The 21,266-nt window shown below is 44.0% G+C and overlaps 1 protein-coding gene across 3 annotated transcripts in view; it reads left to right on the top strand.

Moving 5' to 3' along the window:
• Positions 1–21,266, top strand: part of LOC106560892 (janus kinase and microtubule-interacting protein 3) — an 88,219-nt gene that overhangs the window by 49,115 nt on the left and 17,838 nt on the right. For 2 of the 3 annotated variants that reach the window (XM_045687564.1, XM_045687566.1), the window contains exons 5-6: positions 16,529–16,642; positions 18,385–18,531. In XM_045687564.1, coding sequence (XP_045543520.1) covers positions 16,529–16,642; positions 18,385–18,531 — 261 coding nt within the window. Of the gene's footprint in view, positions 1–13,794; positions 14,014–16,522; positions 16,643–18,384; positions 18,532–21,266 lie in introns of all 3 variants that reach the window. The other variant, XM_045687563.1, reaches the window with a different exon arrangement.

The following is a 21,266-nucleotide window of genomic DNA, read 5'->3' as shown; positions in this document are numbered from 1 at the left end:
GGGTAACTGGGTGGCTGGGTAACTGGGTGACTGGGTGGCTGGGTAACTGGGTGGCTGGGTAACTGGGTGACTGGGTGGCTGGGTGACTGGGTGGCTGGGTGACTGGGTGGCTGGGTGACTGGGTGGCTGGGTAACTGGGTGGCTGGGTAACTGGGTGACTGGGTGGCTGGGTGACTGGGTGACTGGGTAACTGGGTGGCTTGGGTAACTGGGTGACTGGGTGGTTGGGTGACTGGGTGGCTGGGTAACTGGGTGACTGGGTGACTGGGTAACTGGGTGGCTGGGTAACTGGGTGGCTGGGTAACTGGGTGACTGGGTGGCTGGGTGACTGGGTAACTGGGTGGCTGGGTAACTGGGTGACTGGGTGGTTGGGTGACTGGGTGGCTGGGTGGCTGGGTAACTGGGTGACTGGGTGGCTGGGTGACTGGGTGACTGGGCGGCTGGGTGACTGGGTGACTGGGTAACTGGGCGGCTGGGTGACTGGGTGACTGGGTGACTGGGTGACTGGGCGGCTGGGTGACTGGGTGGCTGGGTGACTGGGTGACTGGGTGGCTGGGTGGCTGGGTACCTAGGTGACTGGGTGGCTGGGTGACTGGGTAACTGGGTGACTGGGTGGCTGGGTGGCTGGGTGGCTGGGTGACTGGGTGGCTGGGTAACTGGGTGGCTGGGTAACTGGGTAACTGGGTAACTGGGTGGCTGGGTAACTGGGTGGCTGGGTAACTGGGTGACTGGGTGGCTGGGTAACTGGGTGGCTGGGTAACTGGGTGACTGGGTGGCTGGGTGACTGGGTGGCTGGGTGACTGGGTGGCTGGGTGACTGGGTGGCTGGGTAACTGGGTGGCTGGGTAACTGGGTGACTGGGTGGCTGGGTGACTGGGTGACTGGGTAACTGGGTGGCTGGGTAACTGGGTGACTGGGTGGTTGGGTGACTGGGTGGCTGGGTGGCTGGGTGGCTGGGTAACTGGGTGGCTGGGTGGCTGGGTAACTGGGTGACTGGGTGACTGGGTAACTGGGTGGCTGGGTAACTGGGTGGCTGGGTAACTGGGTGACTGGGTGGCTGGGTGACTGGGTAACTGGGTGGCTGGGTAACTGGGTGACTGGGTGGTTGGGTGACTGGGTGACTGGGTGGCTGGGTGACTGGGTGGCTGGGTAACTGGGTGACTGGGTGGCTGGGTGGCTGGGTGGCTGGGTAACTGGGTGACTGGGTGGCTGGGTGACTGGGTGAATGAGAAGAATAGTTAAAACACTTGAATAATACCTCTGGGCCATTCTCACTATATTTCATTGGTGATTCCACTGGCTGGCTCCAAAATGCCATGACAACTTATTCCCTGACCAAAACGAATGTACTACATAGGGAGAATACGGTGTCATTTGGGGACAGCAAGTGTTTGTATGAATTATACCTGTTGTCACAGATACCCCAGTGTAGCTTTCTGACTGATCTAACCCACCATGGCCTGGTCAGTCTAGTGTTGTTCCACTGTCTGTCTGTCTGATATAGTGGCTCTGTCACAGTCTTGTGTTCTACTGTCTGTCTGATATAGTGGCTCTGTCACAGTCTAGTGTTCTACTGTATGTCTGTCTGATATAGTGGCTCTGTCACAGTCTAGTGTTGTACTGTCTGTCTGTCTGATATAGTGGCTCTGTCACAGTCTAGTGTTCTACTGTCTGTCTGATATAGTGGCTCTGTCACAGTCTAGTGTTCTACTGTCTGTCTGTCTGATATAGTGGCTCTGTCACAGTCTAGTGTTCTACTGTCTGTCTGATATAGTGGCTCTGTCACAGTCTAGTGTTCTACTGTCTGTCTGTCTGATATAGTGGCTCTGTCACAGTCTAGTGTTCTACTGTCTGTCTGATATAGTGGCTCTGTCACAGTCTAGTGTTCTACTGTCTGTCTGATATAGTGGCTCTGTCACAGTCTAGTGTTCTACTGTCTGTCTGTCTGATATAGTGGCTCTGTCACAGTCTAGTGTTCTACTGTCTGTCTGTCTGATATAGTGGCTCTGTCACAGTCTAGTGTTCTACTGTCTGTCTGTCTGATATAGTGGCTCTGTCACAGTCTAGTGTTCTACTGTCTGTCTGTCTGATATAGTGGCTCTGTCACAGTCTAGTGTTCTACTGTCTGTCTGTCTGATATAGTGGCTCTGTCACAGTCTAGTGTTCTACTGTCTGTCTGTCTGATATAGTGGCTCTGTCACAGTCTAGTGTTCTACTGTCTGTCTGTCTGTCTGTCTGATATAGTGGCTCTGTCACAGTCTAGTGTTCTGCTGTCTGTCTGTCTGATATAGTGGCTCTGTCACAGTCTAGTGTTCTACTGTCTGTCTGATATAGTGGCTCTGTCACAGTCTAGTGTTCTACTGTCTGTCTGTCTGATATAGTGGCTCTGTCACAGTCTAGTGTTCTACTGTCTGTCTGATATAGTGGCTCTGTCACAGTCTAGTGTTCTACTGTCTGTCTGTCTGATATAGTGGATCTGTCACATTCTAGTGTTCTACTGTCTGTCTGATATAGTGGCTCTGTCACAGTCTAGTGTTCTACTGTCTGTCTGATATAGTGGCTCTGTCACAGTCTAGTGTTCTACTGTCTGTCTGTCTGATATAGTGGCTCTGTCACAGTCTAGTGTTCTACTGTCTGTCTGTCTGATATAGTGGCTCTGTCACAGTCTAGTGTTCTACTGTCTGTCTGTCTGATATAGTGGCTCTGTCACAGTCTAGTGTTCTACTGTCTGTCTGTCTGATATAGTGGCTCTGTCACAGTCTAGTGTTCTACTGTCTCTGTCTGTCTGTCTGATATAGTGGCTCTGTCACAGTCTAGTGTTCTGCTGTCTGTCTGTCTGATATAGTGGCTCTGTCACAGTCTAGTGTTCTACTGTCTGTCTGATGGCTCTGTCACAGTCTAGTGTTCTACTGTCTGTCTGTCTGATATAGTGGCTCTGTCACAGTCTAGTGTTCTACTGTCTGTCTGTCTGATATAGTGGCTCTGTCACAGTCTAGTGTTCTACTGTCTGTCTGTCTGATATAGTGGCTCTGTCACAGTCCAGTGTTCTACTCTGTCTGTCTGATATAGTGGCTCTGTCACAGTCTAGTGTTCTACTGTCTGTCTGATATAGTGGCTCTGTCACAGTCTAGTGTTCTACTGTCTGTCTGTCTGATATAGTGGATCTGTCACAGTCTAGTGTTCTACTGTCTGTCTGATATAGTGGCTCTGTCACAGTCTAGTGTTCTATGTCTGTCTGTCTGATATAGTGGCTCTGTCACAGTCTAGTGTTCTATTCTGTCTGTCTGATATAGTGGCTCTGTCACAGTCTAGTGTTCTACTGTCTGTCTGATATAGTGGCTCTGTCACAGTCTAGTGTTCTACTGTCTGTCTGTCTGATATAGTGGCTCTGTCACAGTCTAGTGTTCTACTGTCTGTCTGTCTGATATAGTGGCTCTGTCACAGTCTAGTGTTCTACTGTCTGTCTGTCTGATATAGTGGCTCTGTCACAGTCTAGTGTTCTACTGTCTGTCTGTCTGATATAGTGGCTCTGTCACAGTCTAGTGTTCTACTGTCTGTCTGTCTGATATAGTGGCTCTGTCACAGTCTAGTGTTCTACTGTCTGTCTGTCTGATATAGTGGCTCTGTCACAGTCTAGTGTTCTACTGTCTGTCTGTCTGATATAGTGGCTCTGTCACAGTCTAGTGTTCTAGCTGTCTGTCTGATATAGTGGCTCTGTCACAGTCTAGTGTTCTACTGTCTGTCTGTCTGATATAGTGGCTCTGTCACAGTCTAGTGTTCTACTGTCTGTCTGATATAGTGGCTCTGTCACAGTCTAGTGTTCTACTGTCTGTCTGTCTGATATAGTGGCTCTGTCACAGTCTAGTGTTCTACTGTCTGTCTGTCTGATATAGTGGCTCTGTCACAGTCTAGTGTTCTACTTCTGTCTGTCTGATATAGTGGCTCTGTCACAGTCTAGTGTTCTACTGTCTGTCTGTCTGATATAGTGGCTCTGTCACAGTCTAGTGTTCTACTGTCTGTCTGTCTGATATAGTGGCTCTGTCACAGTCTAGTGTTCTACTGTCTGTCTGTCTGATATAGTGGCTCTGTCACAGTCTAGTGTTCTACTGTCTGTCTGTCTGATATAGTGGCTCTGTCACAGTCTAGTGTTCTACCGTCTGTCTGTCTGATATAGTGGCTCTGTCACAGTCTAGTGTTCTACTGTCTGTCTGTCTGATATAGTGGCTCTGTCACAGTCTAGTGTTCTACTGTCTGTCTGTCTGATATAGTGGCTCTGTCACAGTCTAGTGTTCTACTGTCTGTCTGTCTGATATAGTGGCTCTGTCACAGTCTAGTGTTCTACTGTCTGTCTGATATAGTGGCTCTGTCACAGTCTAGTGTTCTACTGTCTGTCTGTCTGATATAGTGGCTCTGTCACAGTCTAGTGTTCTACTGTCTGTCTGTCTGATATAGTGGCTCTGTCACAGTCTAGTGTTCTACTGTCTGTCTGTCTGATATAGTGGCTCTGTCACAGTCTAGTGTTCTACTGTCTGTCTGTCTGATATAGTGGCTCTGTCACAGTCTAGTGTTCTACTGTCTGTCTGTCTGATATAGTGGCTCTGTCACAGTCTAGTGTTCTACTGTCTGTCTGTCTGATATAGTGGCTCTGTCACAGTCTAGTGTTCTACTGTCTGTCTGTCTGATATAGTGGCTCTGTCACAGTCTAGTGTTCTACTGCTGTCTGTCTGTCTGATATAGTGGCTCTGTCACAGTCTAGTGTTCTGCTGTCTGTCTGTCTGATATAGTGGCTCTGTCACAGTCTAGTGTTCTACTGTCTGTCTGATATAGTGGCTCTGTCACAGTCTAGTGTTCTACTGTCTGTCTGTCTGATATAGTGGCTCTGTCACAGTCTAGTGTTCTATCTGTCTGTCTGATATAGTGGCTCTGTCACAGTCTAGTGTTCTACTGTCTGTCTGTCTGATATAGTGGATCTGTCACAGTCCAGTGTTCTACTGTCTGTCTGATATAGTGGCTCTGTCACAGTCTAGTGTTCTACTGTCTGTCTGATATAGTGGCTCTGTCACAGTCTAGTGTTCTACTGTCTGTCTGTCTGATATAGTGGCTCTGTCACAGTCTAGTGTTCTACTCTGTCTGTCTGATATAGTGGCTCTGTCACAGTCTAGTGTTCTACTGTCTGTCTGTCTGATATAGTGGCTCTGTCACAGTCTAGTGTTCTACGTCTGTCTGTCTGATATAGTGGCTCTGTCACAGTCTAGTGTTCTACTGTCTGTCTGTCTGATATAGTGGCTCTGTCACAGTCTAGTGTTCTACTGTCTGTCTGTCTGATATAGTGGCTCTGTCACAGTCTAGTGTTCTAGCTGTCTGTCTGATATAGTGGCTCTGTCACAGTCTAGTGTTCTACTGTCTGTCTGTCTGATATAGTGGCTCTGTCACAGTCTAGTGTTCTACTGTCTGTCTGATATAGTGGCTCTGTCACAGTCTAGTGTTCTACTGTCTGTCTGTCTGATATAGTGGCTCTGTCACAGTCTAGTGTTCTACTGTCTGTCTGATATAGTGGCTCTGTCACAGTCTAGTGTTCTACTGCTGTCTGTCTGATATAGTGGCTCTGTCACAGTCTAGTGTTCTACGTCTGTCTGTCTGATATAGTGGCTCTGTCACAGTCTAGTGTTCTACTGCTGTCTGTCTGATATAGTGGCTCTGTCACAGTCTAGTGTTCTATCTGTCTGTCTGATATAGTGGCTCTGTCACAGTCTAGTGTTCTACTGTCTGTCTGTCTGATATAGTGGCTCTGTCACAGTCTAGTGTTCTACTGTCTGTCTGTCTGATATAGTGGCTCTGTCACAGTCTAGTGTTCTACTGTCTGTCTGTCTGATATAGTGGCTCTGTCACAGTCTAGTGTTCTACGTCTGTCTGTCTGATATAGTGGCTCTGTCACAGTCTAGTGTTCTACTGTCTGTCTGTCTGATATAGTGGCTCTGTCACAGTCTAGTGTTCTACTGTCTGTCTGTCTGATATAGTGGCTCTGTCACAGTCTAGTGTTCTACTGTCTGTCTGATATAGTGGCTCTGTCACAGTCTAGTGTTCTACTGCTGTCTGTCTGATATAGTGGCTCTGTCACAGTCTAGTGTTCTACTGTCTGTCTGTCTGATATAGTGGCTCTGTCACAGTCTAGTGTTCTACTGTCTGTCTGATATAGTGGCTCTGTCACAGTCTAGTGTTCTACTGTCTGTCTGTCTGATATAGTGGCTCTGTCACAGTCTAGTGTTCTACCTGTCTGTCTGATATAGTGGCTCTGTCACAGTCTAGTGTTCTACCTGTCTGTCTGATATAGTGGCTCTGTCACAGTCTAGTGTTCTACTGTCTGTCTGTCTGATATAGTGGCTCTGTCACAGTCTAGTGTTCTACTGTCTGTCTGTCTGATATAGTGGCTCTGTCACAGTCTAGTGTTCTACTGTCTGTCTGTCTGATATAGTGTCTCTGTCACAGTCTAGTGTTCTACTGTCTGTCTGTCTGATATAGTGGCTCTGTCACAGTCTAGTGTTCTACTGTCTGTCTGTCTGATATAGTGGCTCTGTCACAGTCTAGTGTTCTACTGTCTGTCTGTCTGATATAGTGGCTCTGTCACAGTCTAGTGTTCTACTGTCTGTCTGTCTGTCTGATATAGTGGCTCTGTCACAGTCTAGTGTTCTGCTGTCTGTCTGTCTGATATAGTGGCTCTGTCACAGTCTAGTGTTCTACTGTCTGTCTGATATAGTGGCTCTGTCACAGTCTAGTGTTCTACTGTCTGTCTGTCTGATATAGTGGCTCTGTCACAGTCTAGTGTTCTACTGTCTGTCTGATATAGTGGCTCTGTCACAGTCTAGTGTTCTACTGTCTGTCTGTCTGATATAGTGGATCTGTCACATTCCAGTGTTCTACTGTCTGTCTGATATAGTGGCTCTGTCACAGTCTAGTGTTCTACTGTCTGTCTGATATAGTGGCTCTGTCACAGTCTAGTGTTCTACTGTCTGTCTGATATAGGGGATCTGTCACAGTCTAGTGTTCTACTGTCTGTCTGATATAGTGGCTCTGTCACAGTCTAGTGTTCTACTGTCTGTCTGTCTGATATAGTGGCTCTGTCACAGTCTAGTGTTCTACTGTCTGTCTGATATAGTGGCTCTGTCACAGTCTAGTGTTCTACTGTCTGTCTGATATAGTGGCTCTGTCACAGTCTAGTGTTCTACTGTCTGTCTGTCTCATATAGTGGCTCTGTCACAGTCTAGTGTTCTACTGTCTGTCTGTCTGATATAGTGGCTCTGTCACAGTCTAGTGTTCTACTGTCTGTCTGATATAGTGGCTCTGTCACAGTCTAGTGTTCTACTGTCTGTCTGTCTGATATAGTGGCTCTGTCACAGTCTAGTGTTCTACTGTCTGTCTGTCTGATATAGTGGCTCTGTCACAGTCTAGTGTTCTACTGTCTGTCTGTCTGATATAGTGGCTCTGTCACAGTCTAGTGTTCTACTGTCTGTCTGTCTGATATAGTGGCTCTGTCACAGTCTAGTGTTCTACTGTCTGTCTGATATAGTGGCTCTGTCACAGTCTAGTGTTCTACTGTCTGTCTGTCTGATATAGTGGCTCTGTCACAGTCTAGTGTTCTACTGTCTGTCTGTCTGATATAGTGGCTCTGTCACAGTCTAGTGTTCTACTGTCTGTCTGTCTGATATAGTGGCTCTGTCACAGTCTAGTGTTCTACTGTCTGTCTGATATAGTGGCTCTGTCACAGTCTAGTGTTCTACTGTCTGTCTGTCTGATATAGTGGCTCTGTCACAGTCTAGTGTTCTACTGTCTGTCTGTCTGATATAGTGGCTCTGTCACAGTCTAGTGTTCTACTGCTGTCTGTCTGATATAGTGGCTCTGTCACAGTCTAGTGTTCTACTGTCTGTCTGTCTGATATAGTGGCTCTGTCACAGTCTAGTGTTCTACTGTCTGTCTGTCTGATATAGTGGCTCTGTCACAGTCTAGTGTTCTACTGTCTGTCTGTCTGATATAGTGGCTCTGTCACAGTCTAGTGTTCTACTGTCTGTCTGTCTGATATAGTGGCTCTGTCACAGTCTAGTGTTCTACTGTCTGTCTGTCTGATATAGTGGCTCTGTCACAGTCTAGTGTTGTACTGTCTGTCTGATATAGTGGCTCTGTCACAGTCTAGTGTTCTACTGTCTGTCTGTCTGATATAGTGGCTCTGTCACAGTCTAGTGTTCTACTGTCTGTCTGTCTGATATAGTGGCTCTGTCACAGTCTAGTGTTCTACTGTCTGTCTGTCTGATATAGTGGCTCTGTCACAGTCTAGTGTTCTACTGTCTGTCTGTCTGATATAGTGACTCTGTCACAGTCTAGTGTTCTACTGTCTGTCTGATATAGTGGCTCTGTCACAGTCTAGTGTTCTACTGTCTGTCTGTCTGATATAGTGGCTCTGTCACAGTCTAGTGTTCTACTGTCTGTCTGTCTCATATAGTGGCTCTGTCACAGTCTAGTGTTCTACTGTCTGTCTGTCTGATATAGTGGCTCTGTCACAGTCTAGAGTTCTACTGTCTGTCTGTCTGATATAGTGGCTCTGTCACAGTCTAGTGTTCTATTGTCTGTCTGATATAGTGGCTCTGTCACAGTCTAGTGTTCTACTGTCTGTCTGTCTGATATAGTGGCTCTGTCACAGTCTAGTGTTCTACTGTCTGTCTGTCTGATATCGTGGCTCTGTCACAGTCTAGTGTTCTACTGTCTGTCTGTCTGATATAGTGGCTCTGTCACAGTCTAGTGTTCTACTGTCTGTCTGTCTGATATAGTGGCTCTGTCACAGTCTAGTGTTCGACTGTCTGTCTGTCTGATATCGTGGCTCTGTCACAGTCTAGTGTTCTACTGTCTGTCTGTCTGATATAGTGGCTCTGTCACAGTCTAGTGTTCTACTGTCTGTCTGTCTGATATCGTGGCTCTGTCACAGTCTAGTGTTCTACTGTCTGTCTGTCTGATATCGTGGCTCTGTCACAGTCTAGTGTTCTACTGTCTGTCTGTCTGATATCGTGGCTCTGTCACAGTCTAGTGTTCTACTGTCTGTCTGTCTGATATAGTGGCTCTGTCACAGTCTAGTGTTCTACTGTCTGTCTGTCTGATATCGTGGCTCTGTCACAGTCTAGTGTTCTACTGTCTGTCTGTCTGATATAGTGGCTCTGTCACAGTCTAGTGTTCTACTGTCTGTCTGTCTGATATCGTGGCTCTGTCACAGTCTAGTGTTCGACTGTCTGTCTGTCTGATATAGTGGCTCTGTCACAGTCTAGTGTTCTACTGTCTGTCTGTCTGATATCGTGGCTCTGTCACATTGATGACAACTGTAATGTTATTTTAGTAGAAGACCGGTAATTGAGGACGGTTGAAATGTCTGGTTTAGGTTACTGTCAGTGACATCTACAGACAGAACACTGGAGATTAGAACTGAGATACTGTGTAATGAATGTAATTCAGACACATAACAGAACAACAGTCTCATGTACAGGTTTCTCCTAGTTTATATCAGAACAACAGTCTCATGTACAGGTTTCCCCTAGTTTATAACAGAACAACAGTCTCATGTACAGGTTTCCCCTAGTTTATAACAGAACAACAGTCTCATGTACAGGTTTCTCCTAGTTTATAACAGAACAACAGTCTCATGTACAGGTTTCCCCTAGTTTATAACAGAACAACAGTCTCATGTACAGGTTTCCCCTAGTTTATAACAGAACAACAGTCTCATGTACAGGTTTCTCCTAGTTTATAACAGAACAACAGTCTCATGTACAGGTTTCCCCTAGTTTATAACAGAACAACAGTCTCATGTACAGGTTTCTCCCAGTTTATAACAGAACAACAGTCTCATGTACAGGTTTCTCCTAGTTTATAACAGAACAACAGTCTCATGTACAGGTTTCTCCTAGTTTATAACAGAACAACAGTCTCATGTACAGGTTTCCCCTAGTTTATAACAGAACAACAGTCTCATGTACAGGTTTCCCCTAGTTTATAACAGAACAACAGTCTCATGTACAGGTTTCTCCTAGTTTATAACAGAACAACAGTCTCATGTACAGGTTTCCCCTAGTTTATAACAGAACAACAGTCTCATGTACAGGTTTCCCCTAGTTTATAACAGAACAACAGTCTCATGTACAGGTTTCCCCTAGTTTATAACAGAACAACAGTCTCATGTACAGGTTTCCCCCTAGTTTATAACAGAACAACAGTCTCATGTACAGGTTTCTCCTAGTTTATAACAGAACAACAGTCTCATGTACAGGTTTCCCCTAGTTTATAACAGAACAACAGTCTCATGTACAGGTTTCCCCTAGTTTATAACAGAACAACAGTCTCATGTACAGGTTTCCCCTAGTTTATAACAGAACAACAGTCTCATGTACAGGTTTCTCCTAGTTTATAACAGAACAACAGTCTCATGTACAGGTTTCTCCTAGTTTATAACAGAACAACAGTCTCATGTACAGGTTTCTCCTAGTTTATAACAGAACAACAGTCTCATGTACAGGTTTCCCCTAGTTTATAACAGAACAACAGTCTCATGTACAGGTTTCCCCTAGTTTATAACAGAACAACAGTCTCATGTACAGGTTTCCCCTAGTTTATAACAGAACAACAGTCTCATGTACAGGTTTCCCCTAGTTTATAACAGAACAACAGTCTCATGTACAGGTTTCCCCTAGTTTATAACAGAACAACAGTCTCATGTACAGGTTTCCCCTAGTTTATATTTCTTATAATTTCCTTTTATTTAGTGAGTTTCTCTATTGGCTTCCTAACCGGTTCATTTGTTATGTAGCTAAATGCTAGCTGGGTTGGGACTGTTGTTGCAGATATCCGGAAGAGCTGGGTGATGTGTGCTTTTCCCAGGACATTACCAGGACTATTCATGTCATTTCACTGAGATTTATTTGTGATCTTGTTGAATGTGACCCTAGACTGTGGTTGCTGCCAGGCAACACAAGTGTGATCTGTAAAATGAATGAAGCATTGATTATAGGAAAGAAACAGTAGATCTGTGGGGGATCTTATTGTGTTTCTAATGTTTAGTAGCTACAGGATGCACCAAGGAAGCTCCTGTTCTCTGATTGGCCAATCAAACAGGGCAGGGCTTGTGGCTGGTCTTGCCAACCTTTTTTCATGATGACGGCTGAACAGAACAGTAGCCTACTGTATGTGTGCATGATGTGGCTCTCTCTGTGTGTGTGACTTTTTGTGTGATCATATGCATGCACACTCATGCTTGACTGAGCTCATCTGTTCTGTTCTCCTCTGTTCTGTTCTCCTGTGTTCTGTTCTCCTGTGTTCTGTTCTCCTCTGTTCTGTTATCCTGTGTTCTGTTCTGTTCTCCTCTGTTCTGTTCTGTTCTCCTCTGTTCTGTTCTCCTGTGTTCTGTTCTCCTCTGTTCTGTTCTCCTGTGTTCTGTTCTCCTGTGTTCTGTTCTCCTGTGTTCTGTTCTCCTCTGTTCTGTTCTCCTCTGTTCTGTTCTCCTCTGTTCTGTTCTCCTGTGTTCTGTTCTCCTGTGTTCTGTTCTCCTGTGTTCTGTTCTCCTCTGTTCTGTTCTCCTCTGTTTTGTTCTGTTCTCCTGTGTTCTCTTCTCCTCTGTTGTGTTCTCCTGTGTTCTGTTCTCCTGTGTTCTGTTCTCCTGTGTTCTGTTCTCCTCTGTTCTGTTCTCCTCTGTTTTGTTCTGTTCTCCTGTGTTCTGTTCTACTCTGTTCTGTTCTCCTCTGTTCTCTTCTCCTCTGTTCTCTTCTCCTCTGTTCTGTTCTCCTCTGTTCTGTTCTCCTGTGTTCTGTTCTCCTGTGTTCTGTTCTCCTCTGTTCTGTTCTCCTCTGTTTTGTTCTGTTCTCCTGTGTTCTGTTCTACTCTGTTCTGTTCTCCTCTGTTCTGTTCTCCTCTGGTCTGTTCTGTTCTCCTGTGTTCTGTTCTCCTGTGTTCTGTTCTGTTCTCCTGTGTTCTGTTCTACTCTGTTCTGTTCTCCTGTGTTCTGTTCTCCTGTGTTCTGTTATCCCGTGTTCTGTTCTCCTGTGTTCTGTTCTCCTCTGTTCTGTTCTCCTGTGTTCTGTTCTCCTCTGTTCTGTTATCCTGTGTTCTGTTCTCCTCTGTTCTGTTCTCCTCTGTTCTGTTCTCCTGTGTTCTGTTCTCCTCTGTTCTGTTCTGTTCTCCTGTGTTCTGTTCTCCTGTGTTCTCCTCTGTTCTGTTCTGTTCTCCTGTGTTCTGTTCTCCTGTGTTCTTTTCTCCTGTGTTCTGTTCTCCTGTGTTCTGTTCTCCTGTGTTCTGTTCTCCTGTGTTCTGTTCTACTCTGTTCTGTTCTCCTGTGTTCTGTTCTCCTGTGTTCTGTTCTTCTCTGTTCTGTTCTCCTCTGTTCTCCTCTGTTCTGTTCTCCTCTGTTCTGTTCTCCTCTGTTCTGTTCTACTCTGTTCTGTTCTCCTGTGTTCTGTTCTCCTCTGTTCTGTTCTCCTGTGTTCTGTTCTACTCTGTTCTGTTCTCCTCTGTTCTCCTCTGTTCTGTTCTCCTCTGTTCTGTTCTCCTCTGTTCTGTTCTCCTGTGTTCTGTTCTACTCTGTTCTGTTCTCCTCTGTTCTCCTCTGTTCTGTTCTCCTCTGTTCTGTTCTCCTCTGTTCTGTTCTCCTGTGTTCTGTTCTCCTCTGTTCTGTTCTCCTCTGTTCTGTTCTCCTCTGTTCTGTTATCCTCTGTTCTGTTCTACTCTGTTCTGTTATCCTGTGTTCTGTTCTCCTCTGTTCTGTTCTCCTCTGTTCTGTTCTCCTCTGTTCTGTTCTCCTCTGTTTTGTTCTGTTCTCCTCTGTTCTGTTCTCCTCTGTTCTGTTCTCCTGTGTTCTGTTCTCCTATGTTCTGTTCTACTCTGTTCTGTTATCCTGTGTTCTGTTCTCCTCTGTTCTGTTCTCCTCTGTTCTGTTCTCCTCTGTTCTGTTCTCCTCTGTTTTGTTCTGTTCTCCTCTGTTCTGTTCTCCTCTGTTCTGTTCTCCTGTGTTCTGTTCTACTCTGTTCTGTTCTCCTCTGTTCTCCTCTGTTCTGTTCTCCTCTGTTCTGTTCTCCTGTGTTCTGTTCTACTCTGTTCTGTTCTCCTCTGTTCTGTTCTCCTCTGTTCTGTTCTCCTGTGTTCTGTTCTCCTGTGTTCTGTTCTACTCTGTTCTGTTCTCCTCTGTTCTGTTCTCCTGTGTTCTGTTCTACTCTGTTCTGTTCTCCTCTGTTCTGTTCTCCTCTCCTCTGTTCTCCTCTGTTCTGTTCTGTTCTCCTCTGTTCTGTTCTCCTGTGTTTTGTTCTACTCTGTTCTGTTCTGTTCTCCTCTGTTCTGTTCTCCTCTGTTCTGTTCTCCACTCCTGTGTTCTCCTCTGTTCTGTTCTCCTCTGTTCTGTTCTGTTCTCCTCTGTTCTGTTCTGTTCTCCTGTGTTCTGTTCTCCTGTGTTCTGTTCTCCTCTCCTCTGTTCTGTTCTCCTCTATTCTGTTCTCCTCTGTTCTGTTCTCCTCTGTTCTGTTCTCCTTTCGTCTCCTCTGTTCTGTTCTCCGCTCCTCTGTTCTGCGCTCCTGTGTTCTCCTGTGTTCTCATCTGGTCTCCTCTGTTCTGTTATCCTCTGTTCTCCGCTCCTCTGTTCTCCTCAGTTCTCCCCTCCTCTGTTCTCCTCTCCTCTGTTCTCCTCTCCACTGTTCTCATCTGTTCTCCTCTGTTCTGCTCTCCTCTGTTCTCCTCTCCTCTGTTCTCCTCTGTTCTCCTCTCCTCTGTTCTGCTCTGCTCTGTAGATGGATGAGATTAAGGTAAAAGACAGAGCATGCTGTGTGCTGGGGAAGGAGCTGGGGGTTCAGGCTGGACACACTCAGAGGCTCCAGCTGCAGAAGGAGGCTGTGGATGAGCAGCTAGCCCAGATCAGAAGCAGGGAGGCTGGGGCAGGAGGACACCTCCACAGCCCCAAACGAGACGCTCCTTACCCCAGTGGTGCAGGAGACACCTCAGAGAGCCTCGTAAGCAATCTCTCTCCCTCCATCTCGCCTCTCACTAGTGCTTAATGCAGGCTAGCAATAGCCTTACCTCCAAAAACGCAAGGCCTTTTGTTGCCTCTGCAACTTTCAGTCTAGCTAATGTGTTTATTTTGCTTTCTTTGTGCTTCTCCTTCTTTATCTGTTTCTAGATGCTTAAATGGAGTCTAGAGATCTGCCCTGGCTGAGCCTAGATTTTCTCTATTACTGCAACCAGCACCAGTCCTCTTACCTTCCTTTACTGCCTATTACTGCACCCAGCACCAGTCCTCTTACCTTCCTTTACTGTCTATTACTGCACCCAGCACCAGTCCTCTTACCTTCCTTTACTGTCTATTACTGCACCCAGCACCAGTCCTCTAACCTTCCTTTCCTGTCTATTCCTCCTTCCTTTACTGTCTATTCCTCCACCCAGTACCAGTCCCTCTCTCCTTCCTTTCCTGTCTATTCCTCCTTCCTTTACTGCCTATTCCTCCACCCAGTACCAGTCCCTCTCACCTTCCTTTCCTGTCTATTCCTCCTTCCTTTACTGTCTATTCCTCCACCCAGCACCAGTCCCTCTCACCTTCCTTTCCTGTCTATTCCTCCTTCCTTTCCTGTCTATTCCTCCTTCCTTTACTGTCTATTCCTCCACCCAGCACCAGTCCCTCTCTCCTTCCTTTCCTGTCTATTCCTCCTTCCTTTAATGTCTATTCCTCCACCCAGCACCAGTTTTCTCACCTTCCTTTACTGCCAATTCCTCCAAGTACTTCCTTTCCTGTCTATTCCTCCTTCCTTTACTGTCTATTCCTCCACCCAGCACCAGTCCCTCTCTCCTTCCTTTACTGTCTATTCCTCCACCCAGCACCAGTCCCTCTCTCCTTCCTTTACTGTCTATTACTGCACCCAGCACCAGTCCCTCTCTCCTTCCTTTACTGTCTATTACTGCACCCAGCACCAGTCCCTCTCTCCTTCCTTTAGTGTCTATTCCTCCACCCAGCACCAGTCCCTCTAACCTTCCTCTACTATCTATCTGCAGATATGATGTTCTCTATTGTTGAAAGATGTCTTCTGCACCACTGAATAAGGAATTCTTGAGATGTTTATAGATGGTTTTGTTACGATCTCGTTCTTTCGTCTTCAGCTCTTTTTTAAATATTTTCACATGTTCAGCTCATAAATATATATATATGAATCTCTGATTGCTCAACACAGTGGATACAAAAGACTGCACATTTCAATTTTAATACATTTAAATTGTATTAATATATTACATCAAATTCTTTGTAATCAAATTTACACACGTCACCATTCCCTGTTGAAGAACTAAATGTTTTATGTCCTAGCTGTTCTTTCAGCACCAATCCAAGCCTGCCTGCTGTGCACCAGTCTGTGGCCTGTGACTTCCTCAATCTATAAGCACATCACCTGAACGCCTTCACACTGTCACCGATATTCACACTCCCTCACATTAACCTACTCATGCTTACAGAGCAGACACCTGTTATTTCAACAGGCTACTGACTTATTATTATTATCAGCATACCTCTCAATGTAGGTAGTCTCTTCTCACAGCTGCTGAGTCTGGGGGTCATGAGTCAGGAGTAGCAGGGACCAGCTTTGGGGTCAATTCCAATTCAAGTCAGTCAATTCAGGAAGTATATTGACGTTCCAATTCAATAATTGAATAAAAAAATGCATCTATTTTCAATGACTTCTCAATAAACTGAAAAGGACAAGATATTTATTTTAAATGTTAAATTCAAATCATTTCCTGAATTGACTGCTTTCAATTCAAAAGGACCCCAACCCTGATGAGTAGCAAGCAAGGCTGCACTGTAATAAACACTAGAGGAAGCGACCGTAGCCTATTCAATAGTGCTTTTATTTTCACTGCAGAAAATGGATGGATGTTTTTTATTTTTCTGTTTATTATTTGTTCTGTGTAAGAATGAATGTACCCACTGCACACTTCATTACAATGTTATTTAGAAAATCCATGTCAACAGCAACACAGAAGTGTCCAGGTGTATTTTAACACATTAACTGACGTTTCCGCATGGAGTGTTTACAGTGAAGGTCCATAGGGCATTAGATAAGTGGGGGTCAGTGGGTGAGGCCTAATATACTGTAATAATATACTGTAATAATATACTGTAATAATATGGCCTATAGGGTTCTGGGGATGAGGCCTAATATACTGTAATAATATACTGTAATAATATACTGTAATAATATACTGTAATAATACAGCCTATAGGGGTCAGTGGATGAGGCCTAATATACTGTAATAATATACTTTAATAATATACTGTAATAATATACTGTAATAATATACTGTAATAATACAGCCTATAGGGGTCAGTGGATGAGGCCTAATATACTGTAATAATATACTTTAATAATATACTGTAATAATATACTGTAATAATAAACTGTAATAATACAGCCTATAGGGGTCTGGGGACGGTGTTTGAGGTTATTCCCAGTAATCTGCAGCTGGTTTGTGTTTCAGGAACAGCAGTTGGATGAGAAGGACGCTCGACGCTTCCAACTGAAGATCGCTGAGCTGAGTGCCGTCATCCGCAAACTGGAGGACCGCAACGCCCTCTTGTCAGAGGAAAGAAATGAACTGGTGAGCCGTTCTGACGTCTTCTAATCACAAGTATCCTGCTGCTACAACTGAGTGTATTGGAGTGTCACCCATTGATAGAAATGGCTGAGGATATGATCATGGTATTGTTGTAAGATATCCTGACTGAAAAGCCTTATCTTTTGCAGAAGAAATAGTCCTAAAAAATGACCAAATGGAATACTGCACACAACACATACACACACAGCTTCCTGAAAAAAATATCAATATTCACTTTTTATCACGATCCTCAATTTGCTGTAGCTAGGATTCATGTCATAGCTAAATGTTGTCAAGACAGTGAAGACATTTCAGTCATCCTAGGAGTTATGTGATAGCTATCTGATAGGTGACGATATCTCCTCTGGTGATGAGATATTCTGCAGTAGCCTGCTACACTGTTAACACGTAAGTCTGATGTATTGCCAGAATTAAATACTGACTCTCCTATGTGATTAAACTACTGTTTCTGCTTCTGGCACAACAGCCGGCTTTGGTATTGGATCAGTTTGGTTCTGGAACAACAGCCGGCTTTGGTATTGGATCAGTTTGGTTCTGGAACAACAACCGGCTTTGTGGTGGATCATTGATGTAATGGTAAAATATGGTAGTGGATCATTGATGTTATGGTAAAATATGGTGGTGGATCATTGATATTATGGTAAAATATGGTAGTGGATCATTGATGTTATGGTAAAATATGGTGGTGGATCATTGATATTATGGTAAAATATGGTAGTGGATTATTGATGTTATGGTAAAATATGGTCGTGGATCATTGATGTTATGGTAAAATATGGTGGTGGATCATTGATATTATGGTAAAATATGATAGTGGATTATTGATGTTAAGGTAAAATATGGTCGTGGATCATTGATGTTATGGTAAAATATGGTGGTGGATCATTGATATTATGGTAAAATATGATAGTGGATCATTGATGTTATGGTAAAATATGGTGGTGGATCATTGATGTTATGGTAAAATATGGTGGTGGATCATTGATGTTATGGTAAAATATGGTGGTGGATCATTGATGTTATGGTAAAATATGGTAGTGGATCATTGATGTTATGGTAAAATATGGGGGTGGATCATTGATGTTATGCGGCTATTTTGCTTCCACTGGTCCTGGGGGCCTTGTTAAGGTCAACAGCATCATGAACTTTACCAAGTACCAGGACATTTGACCAAATACCAGGTTGCGTGTCTCAGGAGGCTGACACTTTGCCTCAAGTGGATCTTCCAGCAAGACAATAACCCCAAACACACATCAAAATCCACAAAGAAAATGTTAATAGACCACAAAAATCAACATTTTACAATGGCCACCTCAGTCTCCGGACTTGAACCCCATTGAAAACCTGTCGTTTGAATTGGAAAAGGGCAGTTCATAAGAGCAGATGAAGGATATCCAGGATCTGTAAAGATTCAGTATGGAGGACTGGTCTAAGACCCCCCCCCCAATTTACTGCTCATCTTTATCAAGGGTGCCAACAGTTGTGGACCTGACTGTGTGTGTGTCTGTGTCTAGCAGCAGCGCCCGCGAGAGGCAGAGGGCCCTTGCTGGACAAGAACGATACTGATGACGTGTGTGTGTGTGTGTGTGTGTGTGTGTGTGTGTGTGTGTGTGTGTGTGTGTGTGTGTGTGTGTGTGTGTGTGTGTGTGTGTGTGTGTGTGTGTGTGTGTGTGTCTACATGTCTGTGTGTGTGTCTACGTGTCTGTGTGTGTCTGTCCGTCTAGCTGAAGCGCCTAAGAGAGGCAGAGAGCCAGTTTATGCCCCTGCTGGACAAGAACAAGAGGCTGAGCAGGAAGAATGAGGAGCTGGCCCACGCATTCAGACGCATGGAGAACAAACTACGCTTCATTACAGAGGAGAACATGGAAATGGTACAGTACGCACACACACACGCACACACATGCGCCCACGCACACACACAACATCTTCATAAGACAAATGTCCTCATAATGCAGTAGTTATTCTGGTATTTTTTCCCTGTAAACCATGATTACAAAACACAGAAAGATGCGCCCTACTCATAGATAACACTGTCTACTACCTGCCTGTCAAAGAGTTTATTGACGTTGGCACATCCAATGATTTTTCTCTTGTTTTGAATTTCATTTGTGGCAACTGACATCTTCAATTCCATTCACTCACAGCAGTTTCTTCTCCAAGTCAATGTTCCTGAACAGCTGCTCAAAACATCTTCTGATATTCATTCTGAGAAATCTCCATAAGGATCTGCCTGCAGAGCCTGGTGTGTTTAAGTCTACTATTGTGAAAGATGTCTTGCTATGAGAAGACACTGTTCATACCATAGTGGAACATGAGAAGACACTGTTCATATCATAGTGGAACATGAGAAGACACTGTTCATACCATAGTGGAACATGAGAAGACACTGTTCATATCATAGTGGAACATGAGAAGACACTGTTCATACCATAGTGGAACATGAGAAGACACTGTTCATACCATAGTGGAATATGAATGCTTCAGTCTTGCACTCAGAGCCTTGAATGTGATTAACTTTGTATTTTCTTAATGATGACCGGTCTCTCCTTCACAGATGAGATAACTTACACAGTAAACGAGAATCATTGCGAAATTAATTCGACTTTTGAATATTTTTTGAGTAAAAAAAAAAAATCTACATTTCAGTTGTCAATGTTTTTTCTTGGTCCTGTGCAGTTGTAAATCAAACAAATACATGTGTATACACCAAATGTGTTTTCAATTTCAACATATTTTAGAAGAAATAGTGAATCATGCAAGGGTTCCAATATATTTCACTGCATCTGTGAACACTGGTTACCTTTAACACAGTAATCTCTTGTGACAGAGAGATAACAGAACACTGACTTCCTTTATACAACGGGTGGGTATAATCCTGAATGCTGATTGGTTAAAACCGCATTCCAGCTGGTGTCTATTCCACAAATTACCACCTGCTATGTCTATGATGTTAAAATATATATTTACTATGTTCCATCTGACTGCGCAATCCACTGTCTCATCAGCCCAGCCAGGCAATTTATAAACTTGATCTCCACTATAAAAAGCATCTAGACATTATCTCACATTTTTTAAGACTAACATTTAACAGCGGAGGTTTGTATAAACCTTGCTGTCTGGCTCTCCGACATTTGCAACATTGTTTCAATATTTAAATTCAATCTCCAGCTGTCCCATAGTAATGAACGAGTCGGGAGTCGGGACGAGACAGACAGGCAGGCAGCGATTCTCAGCCAGTCGAAATCATGAACCAGCTGGCATAATTTTTATGGATTTATACAAAGAAATGTCAATTGAAAAAAGATAAAACGAAACAAAGTGCAGCTAGTTTGCAGTCTTTCCAGCTTCAGTTTGAAGTGATTGTATTAGCTGTGTTGTTGGCTAGCTCCTCTGAACAACAGTGTCCTGACGAGTGAGCACATTTTCTATGCCAGGCGAAATCGCGCCTCATTAGCTCATTGTTATTGATGTATCCAAATATACGTCACTAGAAAACAGCTGAAACAAATGCAAATGCAGCTACTTTGCTGTTATTCTGACTGCACTTTTTGACGTGACTGTAAGTTAGTCGTATTCGACTAGCTAGCAAGCAAGAGATAAGAACGTTGCCAGCCATTATGGCAATGGACCATTTAGAACGAACGACTGGGTCGTGTCCATAGATACAGAACAAAAAGAGTGAATGACTGGGTCGTGTCCATAGATACAGAACAAAAAGACTGAACAACTGGGTTGCGTCTCTGGCAACCGAACCAATAGAATGAACGACCAGCCGGCTTGGGTAGCAACCCTAGATTTGTGTCGGGACTATATCTTGTGGAATGATGAAATAGTATGAATAAATTAATCAAAATAACTTTTTTAAATAAAAATGTGTCAATTATTATTTGAAAATTTGGTAACCCGTTGTATAAAAGTGATAATGCCCTTGAAGCCAGTGTTTGGGCCTAACAACACCCGTGCCAATATATCTTCCAAACACCAGCTTCTCGGGCATTATCAGTAATTAGCATAGAGTACAGTAATCTCTAGTTACAGAGAGTTAACAGAACACTGACTACCCTTAACACAGTACAGTAATCTCTTGTGACAAGAGAGTTAACAGAACACTGACTACCTTTAACACAGTACAGTAATCCCTTGTGACAAGAGAGATAACATGAATCAAGTGGAGTAGCTGACTAGTGCATAAAGATTTGATACTTCAGATTTCAGAAAATGCCTCAAATTGAATACCTTTATTGTTTTTAAAGCTGCAATATGTTACTTTTTGGGCGACCTGACCAAAATCACATAGAAATACGAGTTATAGATCTGTCATTCTCATTGAAAGCAAGTCTAAGACGCGGTAGATCTGTTCTATGTGCGTTTCTTCTATGCTTACTGTTCATAAGTTAATTTTTTGCATCTTTTACTTTTGGTTTTGGCACATCAGCATCAAACAGCTGAATATACAATAATTTTGATTGTTGAAAATATATTTTTACAGTGGTTTAGATGGTACAATGGATTCTTCAGACAATACATTGCTTGTTTTTTCACATAAACTGGCAATAGACGAGCTATTAGAATTTTATCAACCAGCAAATGGCTGAGCGATTTCCGC

Source organism: Salmo salar, chromosome ssa01 (assembly GCF_905237065.1).
Source record: "Salmo salar chromosome ssa01, Ssal_v3.1, whole genome shotgun sequence".
NCBI lineage: Eukaryota > Metazoa > Chordata > Actinopteri > Salmoniformes > Salmonidae > Salmo > Salmo salar.
This window is presented reverse-complemented; position numbering and strand designations above follow the sequence as displayed.